At 40.0% G+C, this 21604-nt stretch overlaps 1 protein-coding gene and 2 pseudogenes across 2 annotated transcripts in view; all 3 read left to right on the forward strand.

The window, feature by feature from the left end:
* The first annotated feature begins 7979 nt into the window (after nucleotides 1-7979).
* UEVLD (UEV and lactate/malate dehyrogenase domains) overlaps nucleotides 7980-21604 on the forward strand; it is a 74223-nt gene continuing 60598 nt past the window's right edge. For both annotated transcript variants that reach the window (XM_074230146.1, XM_074230145.1), the window contains exons 1-2: nucleotides 7980-8087; nucleotides 17850-17934. In XM_074230146.1, coding sequence (XP_074086247.1) covers nucleotides 8046-8087; nucleotides 17850-17934 — 127 coding nt within the window. In that variant the 5' untranslated portion in view covers nucleotides 7980-8045. The remainder of the gene's footprint in view (nucleotides 8088-17849; nucleotides 17935-21604) is intronic.
* LOC141518279 (G1/S-specific cyclin-E2 pseudogene) lies at nucleotides 18230-18781 on the forward strand (annotated as a pseudogene).
* Nucleotides 18894-19557, forward strand: LOC141518278 (G1/S-specific cyclin-E2 pseudogene; annotated as a pseudogene).

Consider the following 21604-nt stretch of genomic DNA (forward strand, 5'->3'; position numbering starts at 1 on the left):
AGAAATCAGTGTAGGGACTTTGCCACCCACCAATATTCCATCCCACCCTCACCCACCACTGGCCACTACCAGTTGCAAGCTAATAGAATACCAAGTCCTCATTCATCTTAAAAGTACGGTAACTTTTACATAAAATATGACAAAATCACTTGCAATTGGCTTTATGCGAAACCAACAGGAACTTATATTAGTTGTCCAGGTTTAGCTTTATAGTTGCATTGGTTCACCAGGATCTTCTTTACCTGGTTCTAACTGGGTCTGGAAATGAGAAATTGTGAGATCAGAACTGGTTTGGGGGTACTATCTAAGGCAGTGGGTTGAAGTTAATCACATGAGCCTCCATTTTAGGCTTAATTCTTTCCAAAGGGAAAGGGCACCATATCTGTTTCTCCCTTCGCCAGTCTAGTGTTCCACTCCAGTCCCTAGAAGTGGTCTGCTGAGAAGGGAGGAACAACTCAATTCCTTAGAAAAAGATTGGAAGGGTGGACTTTCAGGATGAGATCAGTCCCAAGGGAATATGAAACTTAAGTGGTGAGGTGGGCTTGAATTAGATATGGACCCTTGGGCAATGTTTTTAGCCTTAGGATCACAGGGTCACTTAAGCGACTTTATGGTCAAGGACAAAAATATAATTCAGGAAGTATGCTCCTCAGGTCTGGGTGAAGGTACACATTTGGGTCATTCAGTAGCCTTGACTTTTGAAGCCACTAACATTTCAGAATGGGGGATGAATAATAAAGAGAAATGTGCACTTACCCCTCCTGGGGGATACTTATACCCCTTCCACATTGTTCCTGCAATGAGAATCATCCAGAAAACCACAATCATTGTGGAATTCCTTGCAGGGTAGGGGAGGTGGTAAGTGCAGTAACAATGAGTGTCTTGTGGAAGGTCAGATGTGTGATTCCCAAGGGTCCCTGAAGCTGAGAAGTCCTCATCACAGAGGAAAGGATAGGAAGCCAAACATGGTAACTTCAATCCCTCACCAAGCAGGCCTGTGGTCTCACCTGAACTGAAAAGGTCCACTGGGTATCACCAAGGCATGACTGACCACCAATTGTGACATCTAACATGAGGTACAGAGACTGTGACTTCAGGATCCCACCCAGGGGTCCAGGCATAATAAGACTGGTGTTTGGACTCAGAATAGGCTGCTTCCTGGGCAAATGACCTTCGGCTATGATTACTCACAATGTGGCTAGAGAGGGGTCTGCATGTTCCAGATATAGCCAAAGCAGTACTTTTCAAACCACTAACTTGGCAAAATTTAACTATCTGTATGAAATTAGATATTTAACATTTTTATATGTGATTTAAATAAGCCAAAAATAGGCACCCTCAAAATATCCAGTGGAAGAAACTAGGTAAATTGGAGGCCTGTAAGGTAATTCTACCTACTACTTTTGGCTTCGCCAAAAAAGTAAAATCTTCCAGTCTCATCATGCAAAGTAACAGCCCTGGGTGGGTGGGTGGCGGTGGGAGCAGAGAACTACTCTCTAGTTGCAAATTGATGAAACAATATACCCATAATTTATTCTTCCCTCATGCAGATCTGATTTCTGTCATTCTCTTTCCCTTCAATAGATCTGATTTCTCAAAGGTTATTCTACCCTCCCATCACTTTCTGAGCTACTATAATTAAATTCTAGGGAGATGAGATCTTTGGGCAAGGAGTTCAAAATCACCTGCCCTTTGAAGAATGCCATCCTGCTTGACAAGAGTGAGCCATGCTTATACTCCATTTTTCTTCCTTAAGGATATGATTTCTCTCTCATCACATTCAACTTAGATCAATGTATATAGCATGGAAACAATATAAAGACCAACAAACTGCAGAAGGCAGTGGGAGGGAGGAGAATGGGAAGAGGAGGGAAGCAAGAATAGGGGAAAAATTCTAAAACTCTAAATGAATGAATGAATGAATAAAATCTCTCTTTAAAACAAAAGAAGAGTGAGCTATGGAATCCAGTGAATCATAAAACCCAGAAAGCAAGAACTTTCCTCTGGTATTGGGAACCAGCCTGGAGTAACCATTGTGAAGACTTTAGGGTGAGATGGGAAGAAATACAGGGAGAACTTTGGGCTAATGGGAGTAGAAAAGATGGAGTCCAAAGGTATGGAGAATGCCAAACAGACCATGATATAATGGAAAGTGTCTCCCAGACTAGCCATCCAGATACTATTTTCTAGCAGCAATTGCTAGCACCTAACTTGCTGCATGACTTTAGACAAGTCATCCTTACCAGAATATCTTTCTGCATCTTTCAAAAGAGGATATTAATTCTTGGTCTCATAAGTTTCTATGGGGCCCACAGGCAACAAATTTCCCAAATGTTTGGGAAATAAGAAGACTGGATTCAGACTTTCTCATTTAAGACTTGAGGCCAGCACCTACATGGTTCCCCCACCAAACTGATATATCAGTTTGTTTGTTGTTCATCAGATTCTTTGGAGAAAAAATCACTTTGCACTTACCACTCCTGGGAAATACTTATATCCTTTCCATACTGTTCCTGCAATGAGAACCATCCAGAAAACTACAATCATTGTGAGATTCCTTGCAGGGTAGGGAAGGTGGTGTTCCCCACCAGGAAATGAACTTTTCCAGACAATGTCTTTGCCTGGCTATGTAGGGGATAGGGAAGCATAGTGGGGTAGGCTGGAGAAGGTGGAAAGGCCTTAGTCAATACTCACATGTCTTCATCAAAATCTATACTCCTTAGTTGACCAGTCCTCTCATGAATAGTCTGTCTCTCTCTCCATTTTAGTGTTGGATTCTGTGACAAAGGGGAATCAAGAGACAAGATCTGTTCTACCCAGAGGTGGGGGGGGGGGCTGCCTTCTATGGTGAATGATTGGGGGCAGGAGGGTGGGAATGGATCAGAAAGACCCTGCTTAGCCCAAACTCCTCCCCCAATCAGATCTTCATGATGGGGTTGACTCACCTCTCTCAAAGGTCAGTTTAGGAAAGCAAGGACATTCATTGACTCACATCCACCCTCCCCCCAAAAAAATTTAAAAATTGCCTGGGGAGGCAACAGATTCAAGAAAGATGAATTTTTGCTTCTTCACAAAATAGACAAATACCCCCTCCCCCACACAGGACCTGCAGGGACTGGCCAAATAACCACTTACCATTACTTTAGGAAATGTGCCCAGAAAACATGCGAGTCCAACAAAAAATATCCAGCCAATCACAATCATACTATAAAAGTTCTTTGCTGGAGCTTTATGTACTCCAAACACTGGGGTGCAGGCAGAGATTATTCACCAAGGCCTCGTTCCTGAACTGCCCTCATCAAATCCTCAGTTGTTGGAGGACTCACATGCCAGTTCTAGTCCCTGAAAGGTTCCAAAAGCCCCTCTGGCTCACATGTGCAAACACTTGCTGAGGGCATTGTGATGTCAAAGGTCACAGAGTGGGGCTCCATGACCTCATTCCCCCTTCCCTCCCCACCAGAGAAACTGGCAGCTGAGGATGGAGCAACCCCCCATGCCAATCTTATCCCCTATATACTGGGGGGCAAGGGGAGTGCTGGAATTTGTAGGGTCCCGAGTTTGAATCAGCTTTATCTCAGACCTATATGTGGCGTTAAACTCCAATTCCCGCCCCCCAAGAGGTTTAGGTGCAATTATGAGGCCTTGAGTTCAAATAACCTGCATGACTTGCTTTAGGGCAAGAAGATATGAATGGGGGACCTGAGTTTGGATCAGTTTGGCATGTAGTTATGAGTGATCTTGGACAAACTTCCCTATCATGGGGAGAGGTGGTGTGGATGAAGTCATAAGGCCCTGAGTTCAAATCAGCTCTGTCACTTAGCTGTGTGACCTTGGGCAATCCACCTATCCCTTTGGGGGGGGGGGTAATGTATGTTTTGGAGTCTTGAGATCCTGAGTTCTTATGGGATTTACCACTTAAACAAATCTCTGGACTTTATTAGGTTGGACTAAATAAGGGAGTGGGAAGGGAAGAGGAAGAAGCCCTTACAGAGAACCTGCTAAAAAACTATAATTAAAATTAGATCCCATCTTGTGAACCACCAAATCAACTATTATTCTCCATTTGACTGTTTCTTGTAAATCATGTGCTTTCTGGTAATATGTGCTCACCACAAGGTTAAGACAGGGAGCTGGTGGGCAGAACATTCTGGGTAAAGTGGAATGTTCCAGCCACAGAATCTCTTGTTCCAACCTCAACTTCTCTGTTTAACTTCTCTTTTCAAACCTCAATTTCCTCTATTCAGATCAATCAATCAGAAAGATGCAATACCACTGTTGTCCAAGATTATGTAAACAAGCTGTTCTTAGGGGTGGCTAGGGGGTGTAGTGGATAAAGCACCGGCCCTGGAGTCAGGAGTACCTAGGTTCAAATCCAGTCTCAGACACTTAATAATTACCTAGTTGTGTGGCCTTGGGCAAGCCACTTAATCCCATTTGCCTTGCAAAAACATAAAAAAAAAAAACCAAGCTGTTCTGATCAATCAGCCAAGCAGAGAGAATCAACACCTATGTTACCCAAGATTATGTAAACAAGCTGTTCTGTTCAGCCAATCAGAGAGAAACAACACCTATGTGGTCCAAGATTATGTAAACAAGATGCTCTGATCAACCAGCCAATCAGAAAGAAGCAACACCTAAATTACCCAAGATTATGTAAACAAGCTATGGGACTCAATACTAACTATAAATATATTCTATGTGTCCTCAATGAGTGTCCTTGGCTGCTGAGGAGTCTTGGATCCCATTTATTGGCAATTGCTAGTTTTGCTAATAAATTGACTGTGCTCAGAACTTTGTTATTTCAGTCTATCATTACCTTAGATTTCTATTCTGACACTACAAATATCTCATTTGCTACAAAGGACAACCTAAAAGTGCTATTATTAGGCTCATTTTCAATTGGAGGAATCAAGGCAGTAGAGATTGGTTGAGTGATGTTTCAAGGGTCATACAATTAGTGTCAGGTTGGAGTTGAATTTGGGTCTTCCTGACTCCAGGCCTGAAACACTTACCTAGCCTCTAGTGTCCCTTTCAGCTCCAGTTTTAGGATACTATGATTTTTGAACTAATATAAGCTATCCCTTGTTTCATTCTGGACCAGCCCCCCTCCACCAGACTAACTCTGGGGGAGTGGGGTGGGGGGGGAGTGGAAGTAGGCCCTTCCACATAAAACTAATCTTGGATTAGTTTTGTCTCAAAACAAAATCATTTCCTTTTACTCACAATCTTTTCAAAAGAGTGGTCTAAGTCCTTTTCTTCCTAATCATTCATGCTTGATTAGCAATTCTATCAAAAGTTAACAAGGACCTCCAAGTTGAATCCCTTTTTCATTTTCTATATCATCTCTCACTTGTCAATCAAAATTCTCTCTCCCCTGGACATTCCCTCATAACTTCATTCAATAATCATTTATTAAAAAGCTTTTATATTGTGTAAGGTACAACACTAAATTCTGATAATATAAAGAAATAATTATGCAGTCCTCACCCTCAAGGAATTTATATCTTATTGGCTTCTATAACACTGCATTCCCTGTTCTTTTTATTTAATCTCCCATTTCCTGGTTCCTTTGTTTTCTTCCTTCTCCCCCATCTCTACCCCCCATACAAGCTCCCTAAAATGCTCTATTTTTGACATTCACTTTTTCTACTTATATCACTCAGTGGAATTTAGTCCTTAATCATTAGGTTTCAGCTCTCCTATTAAGATGACTTCCCAAACTATATCTCCACCTTGATGTTGTTTTCTAAATCCAGTTGTTAATTGGACATCATTTCACTTTTTTGATAAATAAATGAATGAAAAAAATTATTTATCATGTTCAATATTCCAAGCACTGTTGATATGTTGACAAAAACAAACAATTCTTATACTCAAGGAGGGCATTAAAATTGTATTCAAATGGATAGGAATTACATATAATGAAGTGATAATTTGATTTAGAAAATGGCTAGGATGGAGAGCGAAGCCAGAGGGGAGTAGATTGCTACATCCTTTTCTTTAGAAGTGACTGTTGGGGCGGCTAGGTGGCACAGTGGATAAAGCACTGGCCCTAGAGTCAGGAGTACCTGGGTTCAAATCCAGACTCAGACACTTAGTAATTACCTAGCTGTGTGGCCTTGGGCAAGCCACTTAACTCCATTTGCCTTGCAAAATCCTAAATAATAATAATAATAAAATAAAAAAATAAAAGAAGTGACTGTTAACAAGATTAATATGAATCTATGACAAGCATAATTACACAGGTAGAACCTATATCAGATTGCTTTCTATCAATGGGAGAAGAGAGGGAAGGGAGGTAGGAAGAAAAATGTAAAACTCAAAACTTTGCAAAAAAAAAAAGAATGGTGAAAACTATTGTTGCATGTTGCTGAAAAAACTAAATAAAAAATATATATTAAAGTGTGGTTCTGGTCCTGAAAGGTGCTGGGGGGGTGTGGAAGAGTTTATATGCTGCATTACAACTGCTTATGGGAATGTGAACTGGGAAGTTGTTCGGAAGCATGACTGGGGATGATCATGTCAAAAGTGATTACATCGCTGGGATGGTTAAATCTTCAAGCCAGGGAATAAAAGATAAATCATTGATTTAGCCCTTAATCCTAGATACTCTGGATTCAGAGACTTTTCTATTGAGATTTCCCCTCAGGTCTTCCTTTCTAAACAAGTTATATCTATCTGGGAATTATGGTATCCTTTAAGTTTTCCATTACTGTTAATTAAATTTAAAAAAAATATTGTATTTTCAATCAAACCCCCAAATCTGTGAGGTTTTCCACACTTTTATGTGCCTGGTTGCATACATATTCTCCTGGTTCATCAGCCTCTACTTCAGGATTGTGGTCTTCTGTAGAGACCAGCTGTGGTTGCATTAAACACTTAGGACCACCTTGTTCAAATGTGTTCCCCCAAAGAGGGTGTCTGCGGGGCAGCCGGGTCCTAGACAAGTCACTTAGCCCAGGGTCATCCCCAGTCGTGCTTGTATCTGGCCGCTGGACCCCAATGGCTCCAGAGGAGAGAGAGAGGCTGGAGAGTTGGCACGGCCCCCCAATCCAGTTCATGTGCTGCTGGCACCCCTGGCTGGAAGGGTGGACGTGGGCATCATCAGCGTGCAGGTGACTCGGGTTACACTAGAACGTAAACTGGGCAATTGTCTGTCTCAGCTCTCAAAAAGCCCTCACCTGCCGGGGAGAGGGGAGGGAAGGGGAGAAAAGGGGGAACCCCACATCTGACCAAGAAAGGAATGTGGAAAGCGATTTTTGCAGGTAGTTGAAGTAAATAAATCAAATGTTAAAAATGTAAACTGGGCGGTGGGCCTACCCCGGAGTCAAGAAGGCTCATCCTCCCGCATGGGCCTCTGGCACTGGGCGATGCCGCGGAACCCGTGGCTTTGCCAAGAGAAGGGTCAGGGGCGACGCCATGGGACGCCCAAACGGACAACTGCGCTGTGGCGGCAGAGCGTCCTGCAACGTGCCCAGGGCTGTGGCCGCGGGCCGTCCTGCAACGTGCCCAGGGCTGTGGCCGCGGGGCGTCCTGCAGCGTGCCCAGGGCTGTGGCCGCGGGGCGTCCTGCAGCGTGCCCAGGGCTGTGGCCGCGGGGCGTCCTGCAGCGTGCCCAGGGCTGTGGCCGCGGGGCGTCCTGCAGCGTGCCCAGGGCTGTGGCCGCGGGGCGTCCTGCAGCGTGCCCAGGGCTGTGGCCGCGGGGCGTCCTGCAGCGTGCCCAGGGCTGTGGCCGCGGGGCGTCCTGCAGCGTGCCCAGGGCTGTGGCCGCGGGGCGTCCTGCAGCGTGCCCAGGGCTGTGGCCGCGGGGCGTCCTGCAGCGTGCCCAGGGCTGTGGCCGCGGGGCGTCCTGCAGCGTGCCCAGGGCTGTGGCCGCGGGGCGTCCTGCAGCGTGCCCAGGGCTGTGGCCGCGGGGCGTCGAGCCCTTCGGGGCCCCCGGGCCTCCCTGGGGGGCGGGGCCGCGGCTTCGGCCCGCGCCGGCCGCCGTCTCGGGGCGGACCCGGAAGACGCCGGGGAGGTGGCGCCGAGGCGGAGAGCCGGCGCGCCATGGAGTTCCACAGCGAGAGTCTGCGGCGGCTGCTGAGCAAGGTGCGGGGCCCAGGCGGCCGGGGGCCGGGGGCCGGGGCCCGGGGGCCGGGGGCCGGGGGCCGGGCGCCCTGCGGAGGTCCGGGGAGCACGGCCCGGGGCGGCCCAGGGGCCGGGGCCTGAGCGGGGCGGGGCCTGGGGGGAGGGGAGGGGCGGGGCCTGACGGGGAGGGGCCTAAGGGGGCGGGGCCCAGGCGGCCCGGGGGCCGGGCCTGAGCGGGGCGGGGCCTGGGGGAGGGGAGGGGCCTGAGGGGCGGGGCCCAGGCGGCCCGGGGGCCGGGGCCTGAGCGGGGCGGGGCCTGGGGGGAGGGGAGGGGCGGGGCCTGAGGGGGCGGGGCCTTGTGGGGAGGGGAGGGAGCGGGGCGGGGCGGGGGCGGGACGGGGCTGGTCTCCTGGCGGCAGTTTGTGGAGGGCCGGACTGAGGCTCCCGGGTTCCCCCCAGCCCGCAGTCCACCTTCTAAAGGGGGTTTTGGATGCTCCTCTCTCTCCCTGCGCCGTCCCTGCTCCGTCCCCTCCCCCCAGGGACCTTTAAGAATAAAGGAGTAGTCCGGGAATCCTCGAGCGTTAAAGCCGGGAGCCCTGAGGGCCAGAGTTATGTATCATTTTATATATGCACACGTTTATATAGAATTATACATTTTATATGTAATATACATGTTATATATACAGATAACATACATTTATATACAATATACATATAAGTTTATACACATACACATGTATAATTATACATTTTATATAACATACACATATATATAGATAACATACAATTTATATGCAATACATATATGTTTATACACATGTACAATTATACACTTTATATATAATATACATCATATATACATAGATAACATGTTATGTTCAATATATATGTTTACACACATTTATATATACATGTTTAATTATATAGTTATATAATATATATACATAGATAACATACATTTTATATACAATATATATGTTTATACACATATAGACATATATAATTGTACATTTTATATATACATAGGTAACGTATACAATATTTACATACATAACACATATACAATATATGTTTACACACATATATACATGTATGATTATATATTTTATATATAACATACATATTATATATACATAGATAACATACACATAAATTTACACACATTTATATACACATATATAATTGTACGTTTCATATGTAACATACATGTATATACATAGATAACATATAGAAATATATAAGTTTACACACATTTACATATACACATTATAATTATACATTTTATATAATATACATAGATAACTTGAGTTTACTCACATTTATTATACACACATATAATTATACATTTTATATAATACATATCATAGACACAGATAACATACATAGTATATACAATGTACATATATAAGTTTACACACATTTATACACATATAATTGTGCATTTTACATATAATATACATATTATATATAATATATACAATTTACATGCATATTTATATTTATATATAAACAAACATTTATATATAATTATACATTTTATACATAATATACATCTATAGGTAACTTACATATTATATATAATATATACAATTTTACACATTTATATTTATATATACATATTTATATAATTATACATTTATATATAATATACATATATGTAATTTTATACACATATTTATATATACATATATAATTATACATTTGTATATAATATACATAGATAACATACATATTATATATAATATATGCATATATAATTTCATACACATATTTGTATAGACATATATACAAATATTTATATATAACTAGGCAATTTATATATAATATACATGTCATACACCTATCATATGTATTATATTTAATATATACATATATTGCATAATTTTACACAATATAATTTTATATATACATATTTATACATAATATGCATGTTATATATGCATATATATAATATACATGTTATACAACATATATAAAGTTTTACACACATATTTATGTATGATTTTACACACATACATATATATGCATGTATGAAATATCATGAAGGTAAAATTAACAGGAGTGGCAATCAGCTGGATATGGAAGTGATAGTGAAAAATCCAAGAGGATATTGTGAACATGGGTGACTGAGAAGGTAATGTTCTTAACATTAATAGGAAAGTTAGGAAGAGAGAAGGAAGGGAAGAAACCAGAATATGTTATGTCCTTAGTATGAAGCTGGCACAGTGCTGAGGTCTGTAGTTAGAAATACCATCAATGAGGAAGCCAGTTCCTGCCCTGTAGGAGGTTACAGTCTACTGGGGGGGGAGGGGGGAACAGGGAATAGCACACTGAAGGGAATTGAACAAACAGCAGGGAAGGGGAAAATTAAGATATCTGTGGAAGGGGGCATGGTTTTAAAATACAGAAGTTAGGAATCAGTCCTGAAAGGGAATGAAGGCTGACTCTGATCCCTTTGTGGAATGGAAGCCCTTCCCCAAAAAGGAACTCACTAAAGGGTGTGGGCCTTCCAGAGGACAATGAAATGATTGTTAGGGAAAAATCCTAGCATGGTTCAAAAAATCATCTTCATCAGAAATGTAAAACTATCAGGGTTTTAGAGGATTGCAGTATTTAATGAGTGACCAGTATAACACAGAAGCTAAATAAGTTAAATCAGTCTGAGGCCACATTAAGGTTTAAGGTGTTCAGTATTGGACATGTTGAGTTGAAGATGCCTATGGGACATCCAAATGCAACTGGAGTTGAAACACTGGAGTTAGAGGTTTGGAGTAGGTCAGTAGATCAGAGAATCATCTGATGGTTGAATCTTAGGAAATAGATGAAATCAACTGAAATAGTATAGAAAAGAGATAGTTTATTATTTTATTTCAGGATAAAGGCCTGAGGTCCATCCACAACTAGGATATAAGACCTGGGTGGAGTTCCAACAAAGAAGACTGAGAATGAACAGTTAGACAAAGTAGAGGTGGGAAGGAAAGAAAATAATTCTTGTTAATTAAAAAAAAATAATTTAAAAAAACCTCCCAGAATACCTTTTTTTTTTAAAGAGAGAGACAAGTAGTAGCCCTGAGTGTAGATGACTTTCTCAAGGAGTTTCACAACATCAAGGAGGTCATGGGAACACGACCATGTTTTTAAAAGGCAGAGCAGGAGCCAATAGATAGATTAAAGATTAGAGAGAGTGTGCATAATATTTAGGGAAATTACTTGAGAAATGGGATCAAGAACGTATATAGAGGGGCAGCTAGGTGGCGCAGTGGATAGAGTACCTGCCCTGGAGTCAGGAGTATCTGAGTTCAAATCTTGCTTCAGACACTTAATAATTACCTAGCTGTGTGGTCTTTGGCAAGTCACTTAGCCCCATTGTCTTGAAGAAGAAAAAAAAGAATGCATGTAGAGAGTTTTGCCTCTGTAGAAGAAAGGCCGCCTCTTAATTTTATGCAGGGATGGGAAGACAAGAGAGTGGAAGTTTGATGTCTTGAATTTTGTGAGAAGAGGAGGATGGGAGATGAAGGAACTAACTCTTAGGTGATTGGTCTTGATTTTTCCAGTGAAATGTAAAGCTGGGTGAATGGAGAAGATTGGCTTAAGGGACATCATGGGAGGCTTTTGAGGTATAAAAGAAAAGGCTTTGAATGGCTGCTGTGAGTGGGAGGCAATCAAATATGAGATGTAAAAGATGGAAAGTAGGCAGGACTAGGTTTGGAATCAGGAAGATGCTTCATGAGTTCAAATCCAGTTTCAGTCACCTACTAGCTGTGCTACCTTGGGCAAATCACTTAACCCTGTTTACTACAGTTCTCATCTGTAAAATAATCTGGAGAAGGAAATGGCAAACTATTATAGTATCTTTGCCAAGAAGGGGTAAGGAATAGTCAGATAAGACTGAAAAATGACTCAACCACAAACAGTTAAGATTACATAGTATAGATTTGTAGTGGAATCAGCATAGTTTGTGATATTTCCTCCAGCTTCATTTAACAACAGATGAGTAAAAGAAAAGAAGGCAGATGGGAGTAGTAATCTGAGGTTGGATTTGTCAAGGCATAATTGTGATAGGATGGAGTAGCAAGGGATTTGAGTGTAAAAGATAGTGTACAGTGGGACTGATTTGCCAAGGAAATAAACCTGGAAGGGACAGGAGGGTAGTAGATATAAAGGTGATGACCTGGAAAAGAACTGAGGGGTAGAGGGGATCACAGAACAGTAATATGTACCTTGAAGTCTCATAGCCTGAGATAAGTTGTAGTAGAAATGCTAAGCCAAACACTGTATTCATTGAAGAACAGAGGGGAATCCTATGCCAGTAGATAAATAATGAGCCACCAGAAGATTCTGGGTTGGGTGCTAAATTTGGATAGCATGAGCCTCAAAGGAAAAGTTGCTGAGATTGATAGCTGTAGAGGGAGAGTCTGGTAGTATCAGTGAGAAACAAGTATTCTAACTCCCTGGTTTTGTTATGGTTGGAAATAAAATTGATATTGTAAAGGGAGCTCTGTCTCAGGGATTCCTAGAAGATGGGAAGAGTGAAAATGGTTTAAAATGGAAGCAAGTTAATTATGGAACAGGCATTCTAGAATACTCAGTGGGAAGGAGCAGGCAGATCTGGAATAGGACTTGGGGGGGTGGTAGGGTTAAGGGGGATAAGGAATGGGACGGTGGAGGTGGGGGAACAGAGTTTGTATGTGGCAGCTAGGGGCTCAGAATCACTGGTATGTGAAGGGTGTAAAGGGATGGCAGCATAACACCCATTGAGAAATGAGACCAAGCAGAGTATCTGTGGTAGGAAATAAGTTCTTGTAAGGTCCAGGTCATGACTTGCCCTCTCCTTTCTACATATTCTAGGAGGCCTGCCTCACAGCAGGCAGCAGTTTTTGGAAATGTGGCCCCGGGTGAATCTAGTCTAGAAGTAGGCTAAACCAGGACTGGGTGAGGGTTAGCTTCTAGAGAGAAGGAAAAGGCCCAGAGGCAAGGGGACCAAGGTGCCAGAGTACTGCAGAAGTCTTGCCTCATAGAAAATTGAACTCCAACTGACTCAGGCCCAGAAGGCCTTGGGGTGAAAATAGTAGCAAGGAAATTTGTTACTGGGATCCAGGTCTTTTTTTAAGGCATATTTTACTTCTCTGGCCAGATCATGTCATGCTTATATAGCCTTGGTTCAGAAATTCAGATCCTATTTTTGGATACTATCTCCTTAGCTAGCTGCTCACTTTCCAAATCTGCCTTTTTTCTGTTGCCCCAGAGGTAAAAGCACTTCACCCCTTTGATCTTTCATTTTTTGACTAAAATTTTATCCTCTTTAGCTGTGCTTTCAAGATTGCTCTGGCAGTTTAACTTGTGTCTTTGCCATTGTCATCTGGTTTGACAAGTTTTGGAAGATTGTTAATCATGTCCTAAAGTTCAGGAAGACAGGATGCCTTTCTATTCTTATCAGCTCAACAGATAGCTTCCTTAGTGCTTATTAGCAAGGAGTCATGTACCACTGCTTCTTAGTTCTTCTTCTGACCCTTATTATATAATCCCTCTCCTTTCTACAGATCCAAATCATTATTCACTGGAAGATTAGCAGCTCCTCTCTCCTATTCATACTTGTCATCCTCCTGCTTTCTGAATCAAGTGCAAGAGGTGCTATGTCTATATTTTCACATTCATTTGAGTATTTTCACAGTGAATCTGTTATTAAGGACACTTTCCTAGATAACCTGAGCAACAGGCATTCCTCGAGCCCTTTAACCTTTTCTTATAGAAGGAAAACGATCTGGTTTCCTAGTACTTGGAGCTCAGGTAACTAGTTTCTTGACTATGGCAGAAATACAAACACTCTTATCTATGCACTTGATAATGATTTTGATGTAAACCCAAATCCATCTCCTCTAAGAAAATTTCCATAATTGACCAACATATATATAATACCTATTAATAAAATTTGTCCAATCTTTTTTTAGTGTTGTTAATCTTTATAGGTTTGTAATTTCGTGGTTTTGGTTATTTGCTGCAGCATATTTCAACCCATATGTGTCTTTTTAACCTATATAATTCTTCTCATGAATCCTTTAGATAGTATCCTGTTGTGGCTTGCTTCCTTAGGGCCCACAGTGTCGACCTCCTTCCAGGAGGGGAGCTGAGAATAAGGAGTCAAGCCACTACTGCCTTATGCCTCCAGCTCAATTTTATTACTGCTTAGCTATTACATATATACTGTTAGGTCTTCCGGGGTAGAACAAAGAATAATGAGGTAATTGGGGAGGGAGTTGGGTACAAGCAGTGTGTACGTGCAGCAGCTTGCATTACAGGATAGGGGGGTAGGTTAGGGAGGAGATGATAAGACACAGCTGTGTCTAGTGTCCTTGGTCAGTGGGGCAGAATGTCCAGCTCCCAAGGACTCTGGCTCCCAAGGACTCCGGCTCACCTTATCTCTCAGGGCAGCAAGCCAGCTCCTGAGACTGTCCAGGTGGCAGTTTACTTGGGAATGATTTGTGTCATGGCAGTTAGAATAGCCTGTGTACCCACAGTATCCAACATGTTAGAAACTCTCCCCTAAGTTTTTTTTTGCTTTTTTTTAAGGCAATGGGGTTAAGTGACTTTCCCAAGGTCACACAGCTAGGTAATTATTAAGTGTCTGAGGCAAGATTTGAACTAGGGTCTAACTGACTCCAGGGCCAGTACTCCATCCACTGTGCCATCTAACTATCCATCCCCTAGGTTTTTAACATTATTTTGATACTGGTGTAGCACTCAGTCTATATGTCTGTTACCCTTGGCTCATAGTAAATGACTGGTCAAACTATTTTTGCAGTACATTTCTTGCAGGATATATTTTTTGGCCACTTTTCTTGTACCAAGTCATTATTGGTAATGTTCTAGAGCCCCACTTACAACTATAATCAATATTTCTTTTGCCTCACTTTTGAGTTTTTGGAGATTGTAGTGTTTAATGATTTGTAGCAAAAATTTTTACCAGAAGAATATTGGGATTATAAAAAATATTTGCTACTAAACAGTATTTGGGAATTATTAAAAATACTGCAATTTCCACTGTACACCCTAACAGCAACATGGAGGCAAATGATTAACCTTGATGGACTTGCTCATCTCATCAGTACAACAATCAGGGACAATTTGGGGCTATCTGCAATAGAGAATACCATCTGTACCCAGAGAAAGAATTGTGGAGTTTGAACAAAGACCAAGGATTATTACCCTAAATTTAGAAAAATAAACTGATACCTTATTGTCTGATCTTGTTATCTCTTATACTTTATATTTCTTCCTTAAGGATATGATTTCTCTCTCATCACATTCAACTTAGATCAGTGTATACCAAGGAAACAATGTAAATACTGACAAACTGCCTTCTGTGGGGGTTGGAGGAGGGAAGTAAGATTAGTGGAAAAATTGTAAAATTCAAAACTCAAAATAAACTTTTGAAAAAGAAAAAAAAATACTGCAAGTTCCAGAAGCATTTCAGAACATTATTTTCCTCCTGTTCAGATGTTGAAGTAGCTCATTAGCCATCTGTAGTGCCTATCCAAGATAAATATACCATTGTGTATTACTTAAGTTGCTTTTTAAAGCCTTGACAATAGGCATTTTCATCCATTTTGTTTTTCTGTGTAGATTGTTAAATTAATCTGTTTTGAGTTGCCATGAATTTCATTGAACAGGTATTAGAATATTGTGAATGAAAAAAAAAACTTTATACTTTTAGTTATTTTTTCATTTCATCTAAGTTTGTTTTCCATTCTACTTATTGTTTTATCTGTATTGGTCCTTACTACATTGGAATAATAATCTCTTAGGCCTACATAACATTTCACAGTTTATCCTTTCGTATGCATCACCTTATTTCATCCTTATGGTCACTTTGCAAAGTAGGTAAGTCAGGGATTTTTTTAAAAAGATTTTATTTATTTTGAGTTTTACAATTTTTTTCCCCTAATCTTACTTCCCTCCTCCCCCTCACACCCCCTACAGAAGGCAATTTGCCATCGTTACATTGTTTCCATGGTATAAATTAATCCCAATTGAATGTGATGAGAGAGAAATCATATCCTTAAGGAAGAAACATAAAGTATAAGAGATAGCAAGATCAGACAAATAAGATATCAGGGTTTTTTTCTAAATTAAAGTTAATAGTCCTTGGTCTTTGTTCAAACTCCACAATTCTTTTTCTGGATATAGATGGTATTCTCCATCGCAGACAGCCCCAAATTGTCCCTGATTGTTGCACTGATGGAATGAGCAAGTCCATCAAGGTTGATCATCACCCCCATGTTGCTGTTAGGGTGTATAGTGTTTTCCTGGTTCAAGTCAGTGATATTTTTTTACAGGTGAGAAAAATGAGTCATAACACTTGAAAAAGAAAGTGGAAAAAAAAAGGAAAGGAGGAGGAAGATAGAATAAAAAAAAAAGAAAATATATTTGTGATAGAGAGTGGTTACTACCTCTAAAAATTACCTCAGAAGCTACCCAGTACATAGGCAAATAAATATCATAGGATTCAACATGGCCAAATCTGAATTCATTTTTTCCCCAACCTCCACGGGGTCCTTGGAACCTGACAGGAGGGATAGAGTCGGCAAAGGAATTGAGTCAACTCAAGGGTTTGAAGGCCCAAGCAAGTTGACTGTCTGCTGCTCAGATTTATTTTTATAGTCTCAGAATCATATAAGCATCAAGCAAGCAAGCCAAGATTATTTCCTTGGTTACAAAAGTTTACAATTTTCATTATCATATAGTTCATGTGGTTACAAGTTTAATCATGTAGTTCATGTGGTTACAAGTTTCATTATCAATCATGTAGTGGTTATAAGTTTGATTATCAATCATGTAATTTCTTGTCCCTGCTCAGACCGTGATGACCTCAACCTGTCTGTTGCCTAGTTTGTTGCTGCATAGTAAAGTTATTAATTAAGCAGAACTTTCCTGATAACAATCTCTGATATAATTTGTTTAATGGAATGCTTTTATGTTTTTTGCCACGTATATAATGTTTTTCAATACTCTCCCTTGACAACCTATAGTGAAGGTAGTTATGTTTGTCCACCCATCCACTGACTCCTTCAATAACCAATTTTCTTTCAGCCCTTGTTGATAGAAACCACGGTTTCTGTAACTTTTTTATTCTTTCCCAATAAACTAAGGCTGTTAAAGTTCACATATCAGTCACCTATACTAACTATTCTTACACCATCTTTATCATATATTCCTGTGTATGATAAGGGGGGCAAAACTATTGATTTCCCAGGAATTCTACCTAACCCATCTTGTATCTGTTTTTCCTGTATATATTCTGACGTATCCCTGGAATTCCCAGTGCTGTATTTTCCAAAGATTTCATGATATTGGAACCTTTTGTATGCCTTGGAGGGAGACAGTCCTGTTAAATTTGGACAGAGTTTACAATCTGTTTTATTCAAGGAATTTCTCTGGCATCCTTCCTTTATAGTCATTCCACTATTTGGATGAGTAAGTTTTACAATCAATATTAGTCCTACAAATATTGGTATACATGGAATCCCTATATATATATTGAAGAAGGAAATGGTGTTCCATCAGGCCGTGTGGCTGCCTTGAGTCTTCTTGCCATGACTGTGTCAAGCAGCTTAGAAACCCTGGCTCCCAACACACCCCTACTTTATATACACCCTATAAGCATCTATGGAGCATGCAGCTAGCCAAATATTTAGCCTCTGAAGGATTAGTAAATTTGGATTGAGAATAATTGTCTTGGTTATGATTTCTTTCTGATTTGAGATTATAATTTTTCCTTCTTTTCAGTACAAATTCAGGGATCTGACAGTAGAAGAATTAACAAAAGTAAATATATTCTATCCAAATTTCAGATTCTCCATGGACACTTATGGTAAGAATCATATTTTTTTATACATTTCTGAATGATAATTTTAGAGACTTTTGAAGTTAATATAAATTTCCTTCTTTACTATCTGATCAATTTTAACTTTGTGTTCTATGGTTTCTAAGAAAACAAGTTAACACAATACTTGCTATTCTTGCTTACTACTAACATTGTAGACATTTTGTATCACATTTTGTGATTAAGAATGGGATTGTGGGAGCAGATCTGCAGCCAGGCTGGGGAGCAGATCTGCATCTGGGCTAACAGTTGAGCAGAAGCTTTGAAGAACCTAAGGGGAAAAATGTCAAGACGGAATAGCCATCTGTAAGCCAAGCAGCAAGCCCCAGACTAGCCAAACAGATTCTCCACAGGAAACTCAATTTCTTCAAGCCAAAGGAAGGAAAGCAGCTCAGGATGTAAGAAAAGAAAAGAGGAAACTGTGCCCAAGAGACAAACAACATGAAATTAGGAATTGTTGGTCATCTAGGGGTATCATGCCTTGCATTATTATTGAAACACCAGAAAAGAAACTGTCACCAGTGACTTCTCCAGATTTAGTAATTATAGATTTATAAACCTCTTCATAAATCCTTCACCTCTGCCTGACCTAAATTGGGAATGTTCTAAGGGTGTTTGGTTTAATATGTTAAAAAAGAAGACCAAATATGTTCATGATAAACATTTTGAAATGCTAAATTCTAACTTGGAACCACAGATGAGGTCAGTTCTTCTGGATTGATTTTTAGAGATATGTGAAGTATATACACTTCACAAGGAAACATTTTATCTTGCACAAGATTTTTTTGATAGATTTATGTTGACACAAAAGAATATAAACAAAAATATGCTTTAGCTCATTGGTATTACCTCATTATTCATTGCTTCAAAAGTTGAGGAAATCTGGGGCAACTAGGTGGCGTAGTGGATAGAGCACCAGCCCAGGAGTCAGGAGTACCTGGGTTCAAATGTGGCCTCGGACACTTAATAATTACCTAGCTGTGAGGCCTTGGGCAAGCCACTTAACCCCATTTGCCTTGCAAAAAAAAAAAAAAAAAGTTGAGGAAATCCGTGCTCCTAAATTACAAGAATTTGCTTATGTCACTGAAGTTGTTTTCAGTGAAGATGATATACTAGAGCCTTTAAAATGGGAGCTCTCCAGTAACAGTGCCTGGCTGAATGTCTTTCTCCAAGTCAGTGCTCTAAAAGATGTTCCTAAAGTACTTCTACCTCAGTATTTCTAAGAAAAGTTCGTTCAGATAGCCCAGCTCCTGGATCTGTGTTTTCTCTCCATTGATTCATTAGAATTCTAGTACAGAATATTGACTGCAGCTGCTTTATGCCATTTTACTGACATTGAAGTTGTTAAGATAGCTTCAGGTTTAGACTGGGACAACATTTCAGAATGTGAAGGGTACCTTTTGCCAGAGTTGTGAGGAGTGGTCCTCCGGCAAAACTGAAGGTTTTTAAGAAGATTTCTGTAGAAGATAGACACACACAAATTACTTGGCTATGCTGGAGGAAGTCAATCATGTGTCAGCATTCACAAAAGTGGGACAGTTGTCACCAGTGTGCAATGGAGGCATCATGACACCACCGAAGAGCACAGATAAATCCCCAAGAAAACACTAAAGACCAAGTCAACTGACAACATGCTGAGTGGATTTGTTCTTACTTGGCAGTAGAATATTATATTCCTTTTAGAATGCTAAAAAACCTAAAACACAACTTTAGTAATAGACCTAATCAATTCAGAATTACACTGCCATGAACAAGTTACAGGCCTACCCATTTAGAATTGGGATAACCACAGTTTAAATCTTAGCTGTCAAAGAAACAGCTGAACTAGTTTGCAAACATTAGTATTTCATTCCCAGGGTGAATACAGATTCAGAAACTATGTAGTCAGATATACCACAGCTACATTTTTGGGACTTGTGCAACAAAGTTCATTCTGATAAATTAGGAATGTTACTGTTTGAGATATTTTGGACTGGATGAGTGCTACTTTAAATTGTACTCTGGAAGTTCAAGAACAAATTTGATTGGTGCTATTCAGTTAATTCTTGAAAAAAATTCTTGACTGTTTACAAAGGTTTAAGTTATAATGAGATGATGAAATTTTCATTACAGCTTCCTTAGCATTCTCTCCAAAAATACATGAACTTTTGTGAATTTCAGGAAGAGCAATATAATCTTTGGGTAAAACTATAGAAGATAAAATAAGAAAAATGTTGGCTTTTCTGAACTCCAGATTTAGCTGTGTACACCTTAATCACAGCTTTGTTTAATATACAGTTTGTTTTATTCAAAACCTTTGTATATTATCACAATGATTTTATAAAGTAGGGAAAATTTTTATATGAAAAATAGCTTTATGAAATATCAACAAAATTCCCATTTAAGTTTTTTAAAGTTGTAGAGACTAAAGTTATGTTCAGAAAAGTAGGACAATATGGGAAGAAGACATAATTTAAAGTAAACTGCTAAAGCAGAAGATGTATATACAGTGGCTTCTAGAAAACTATTACTGGAAAAATAATGGAAGAACTCAAAGTGAAGCACTCAGGAACTTGGTCCAAAAAAACAAAGTTACACTAGATTATTTCTGCTATTTGACCCTGTGAAATTTTTTCTTCTTTTGAAGAGACCAAACTAGGTTAGTTTTTTTCCCCTTAGAATGTTTCAGTGCATTGTGTGAGGAAAACACCACCACTTATTTGTATATATATTTTATAAATGTTAGTATTTTAATATTGTTTATTTTAAACTTTGTTTAAAAAATAAAGTTAATCATACTTTTGGGGAAAAAAAGAATGGGTTTGTGAATAAATGTTCTGATCACCAGTCTCCTATCTTTCCATCCTACTTATTGCCCTTCTCTCCCCAATTTGTTCTCTGTGCTGTTTCTCCTATTGTCTCTTCAGCCCTCCCTGTTTAGCTAGTCTTTTCCTTTTGATCCAACAGTCTGGCATTTCAGTAATGCACTGTGCCATTTGCTTGGGAATGTATGCCCTCTGCCATTTCCAGGCCTCCTGCTAAAACTTAGGTGTCACCTGTTCCATGAAGTCCTTTCCATTTCCCCTGGAAGTAATCTCTGTTAATCTCTCTCTCTGTCTCTGTCTGTCTGTCTGTCCCTCTCTCTTTCTCTATATATAGATAGATAGATAGATAGATAGATAGATAGAGATAGATAGATATTTCATATGGCACTTTGATTAGATTCCTTAGCTTTGATTAGTCTTATCTTTCATTATTTATATCTTATTACTTTATTGGAGTGTAAATTTATTAAGGACAAGAATGAAGATTTTTCTTCTTGTATTAATAAGTGTTTGCTGAATTGAATTATTTAAATTTATAGAAAAATGTAAATTTATTTATTTGTTTGTGGGGATACCAAAAAAATAATTGATTCAAAGTCTTGCATGAAGATGTTGTCAGAAATACTGCCTAGTTTTCATATGCATGTTTATTTTTCACTTGTTTGTGACTCTTCTACATATGGCATTAATTAAAGTATATTGTTCTTGGATGGAACCCTGGGAGCCAAGATTGCTGTTTATTCCACAAAAGAATTTCCTGGAATAAAAATCCTTTCAGAGTGATGCTTTATTGATTTACTTCAAAATTTAATTCATTTCTCCACAAAAAAAATGTTAGATTTTAAGAGATTAAC

The sequence above is a fragment of the Macrotis lagotis genome, chromosome 3 (assembly GCF_037893015.1).
Source record: "Macrotis lagotis isolate mMagLag1 chromosome 3, bilby.v1.9.chrom.fasta, whole genome shotgun sequence".
NCBI classification, from domain to species: domain Eukaryota; kingdom Metazoa; phylum Chordata; class Mammalia; order Peramelemorphia; family Peramelidae; genus Macrotis; species Macrotis lagotis.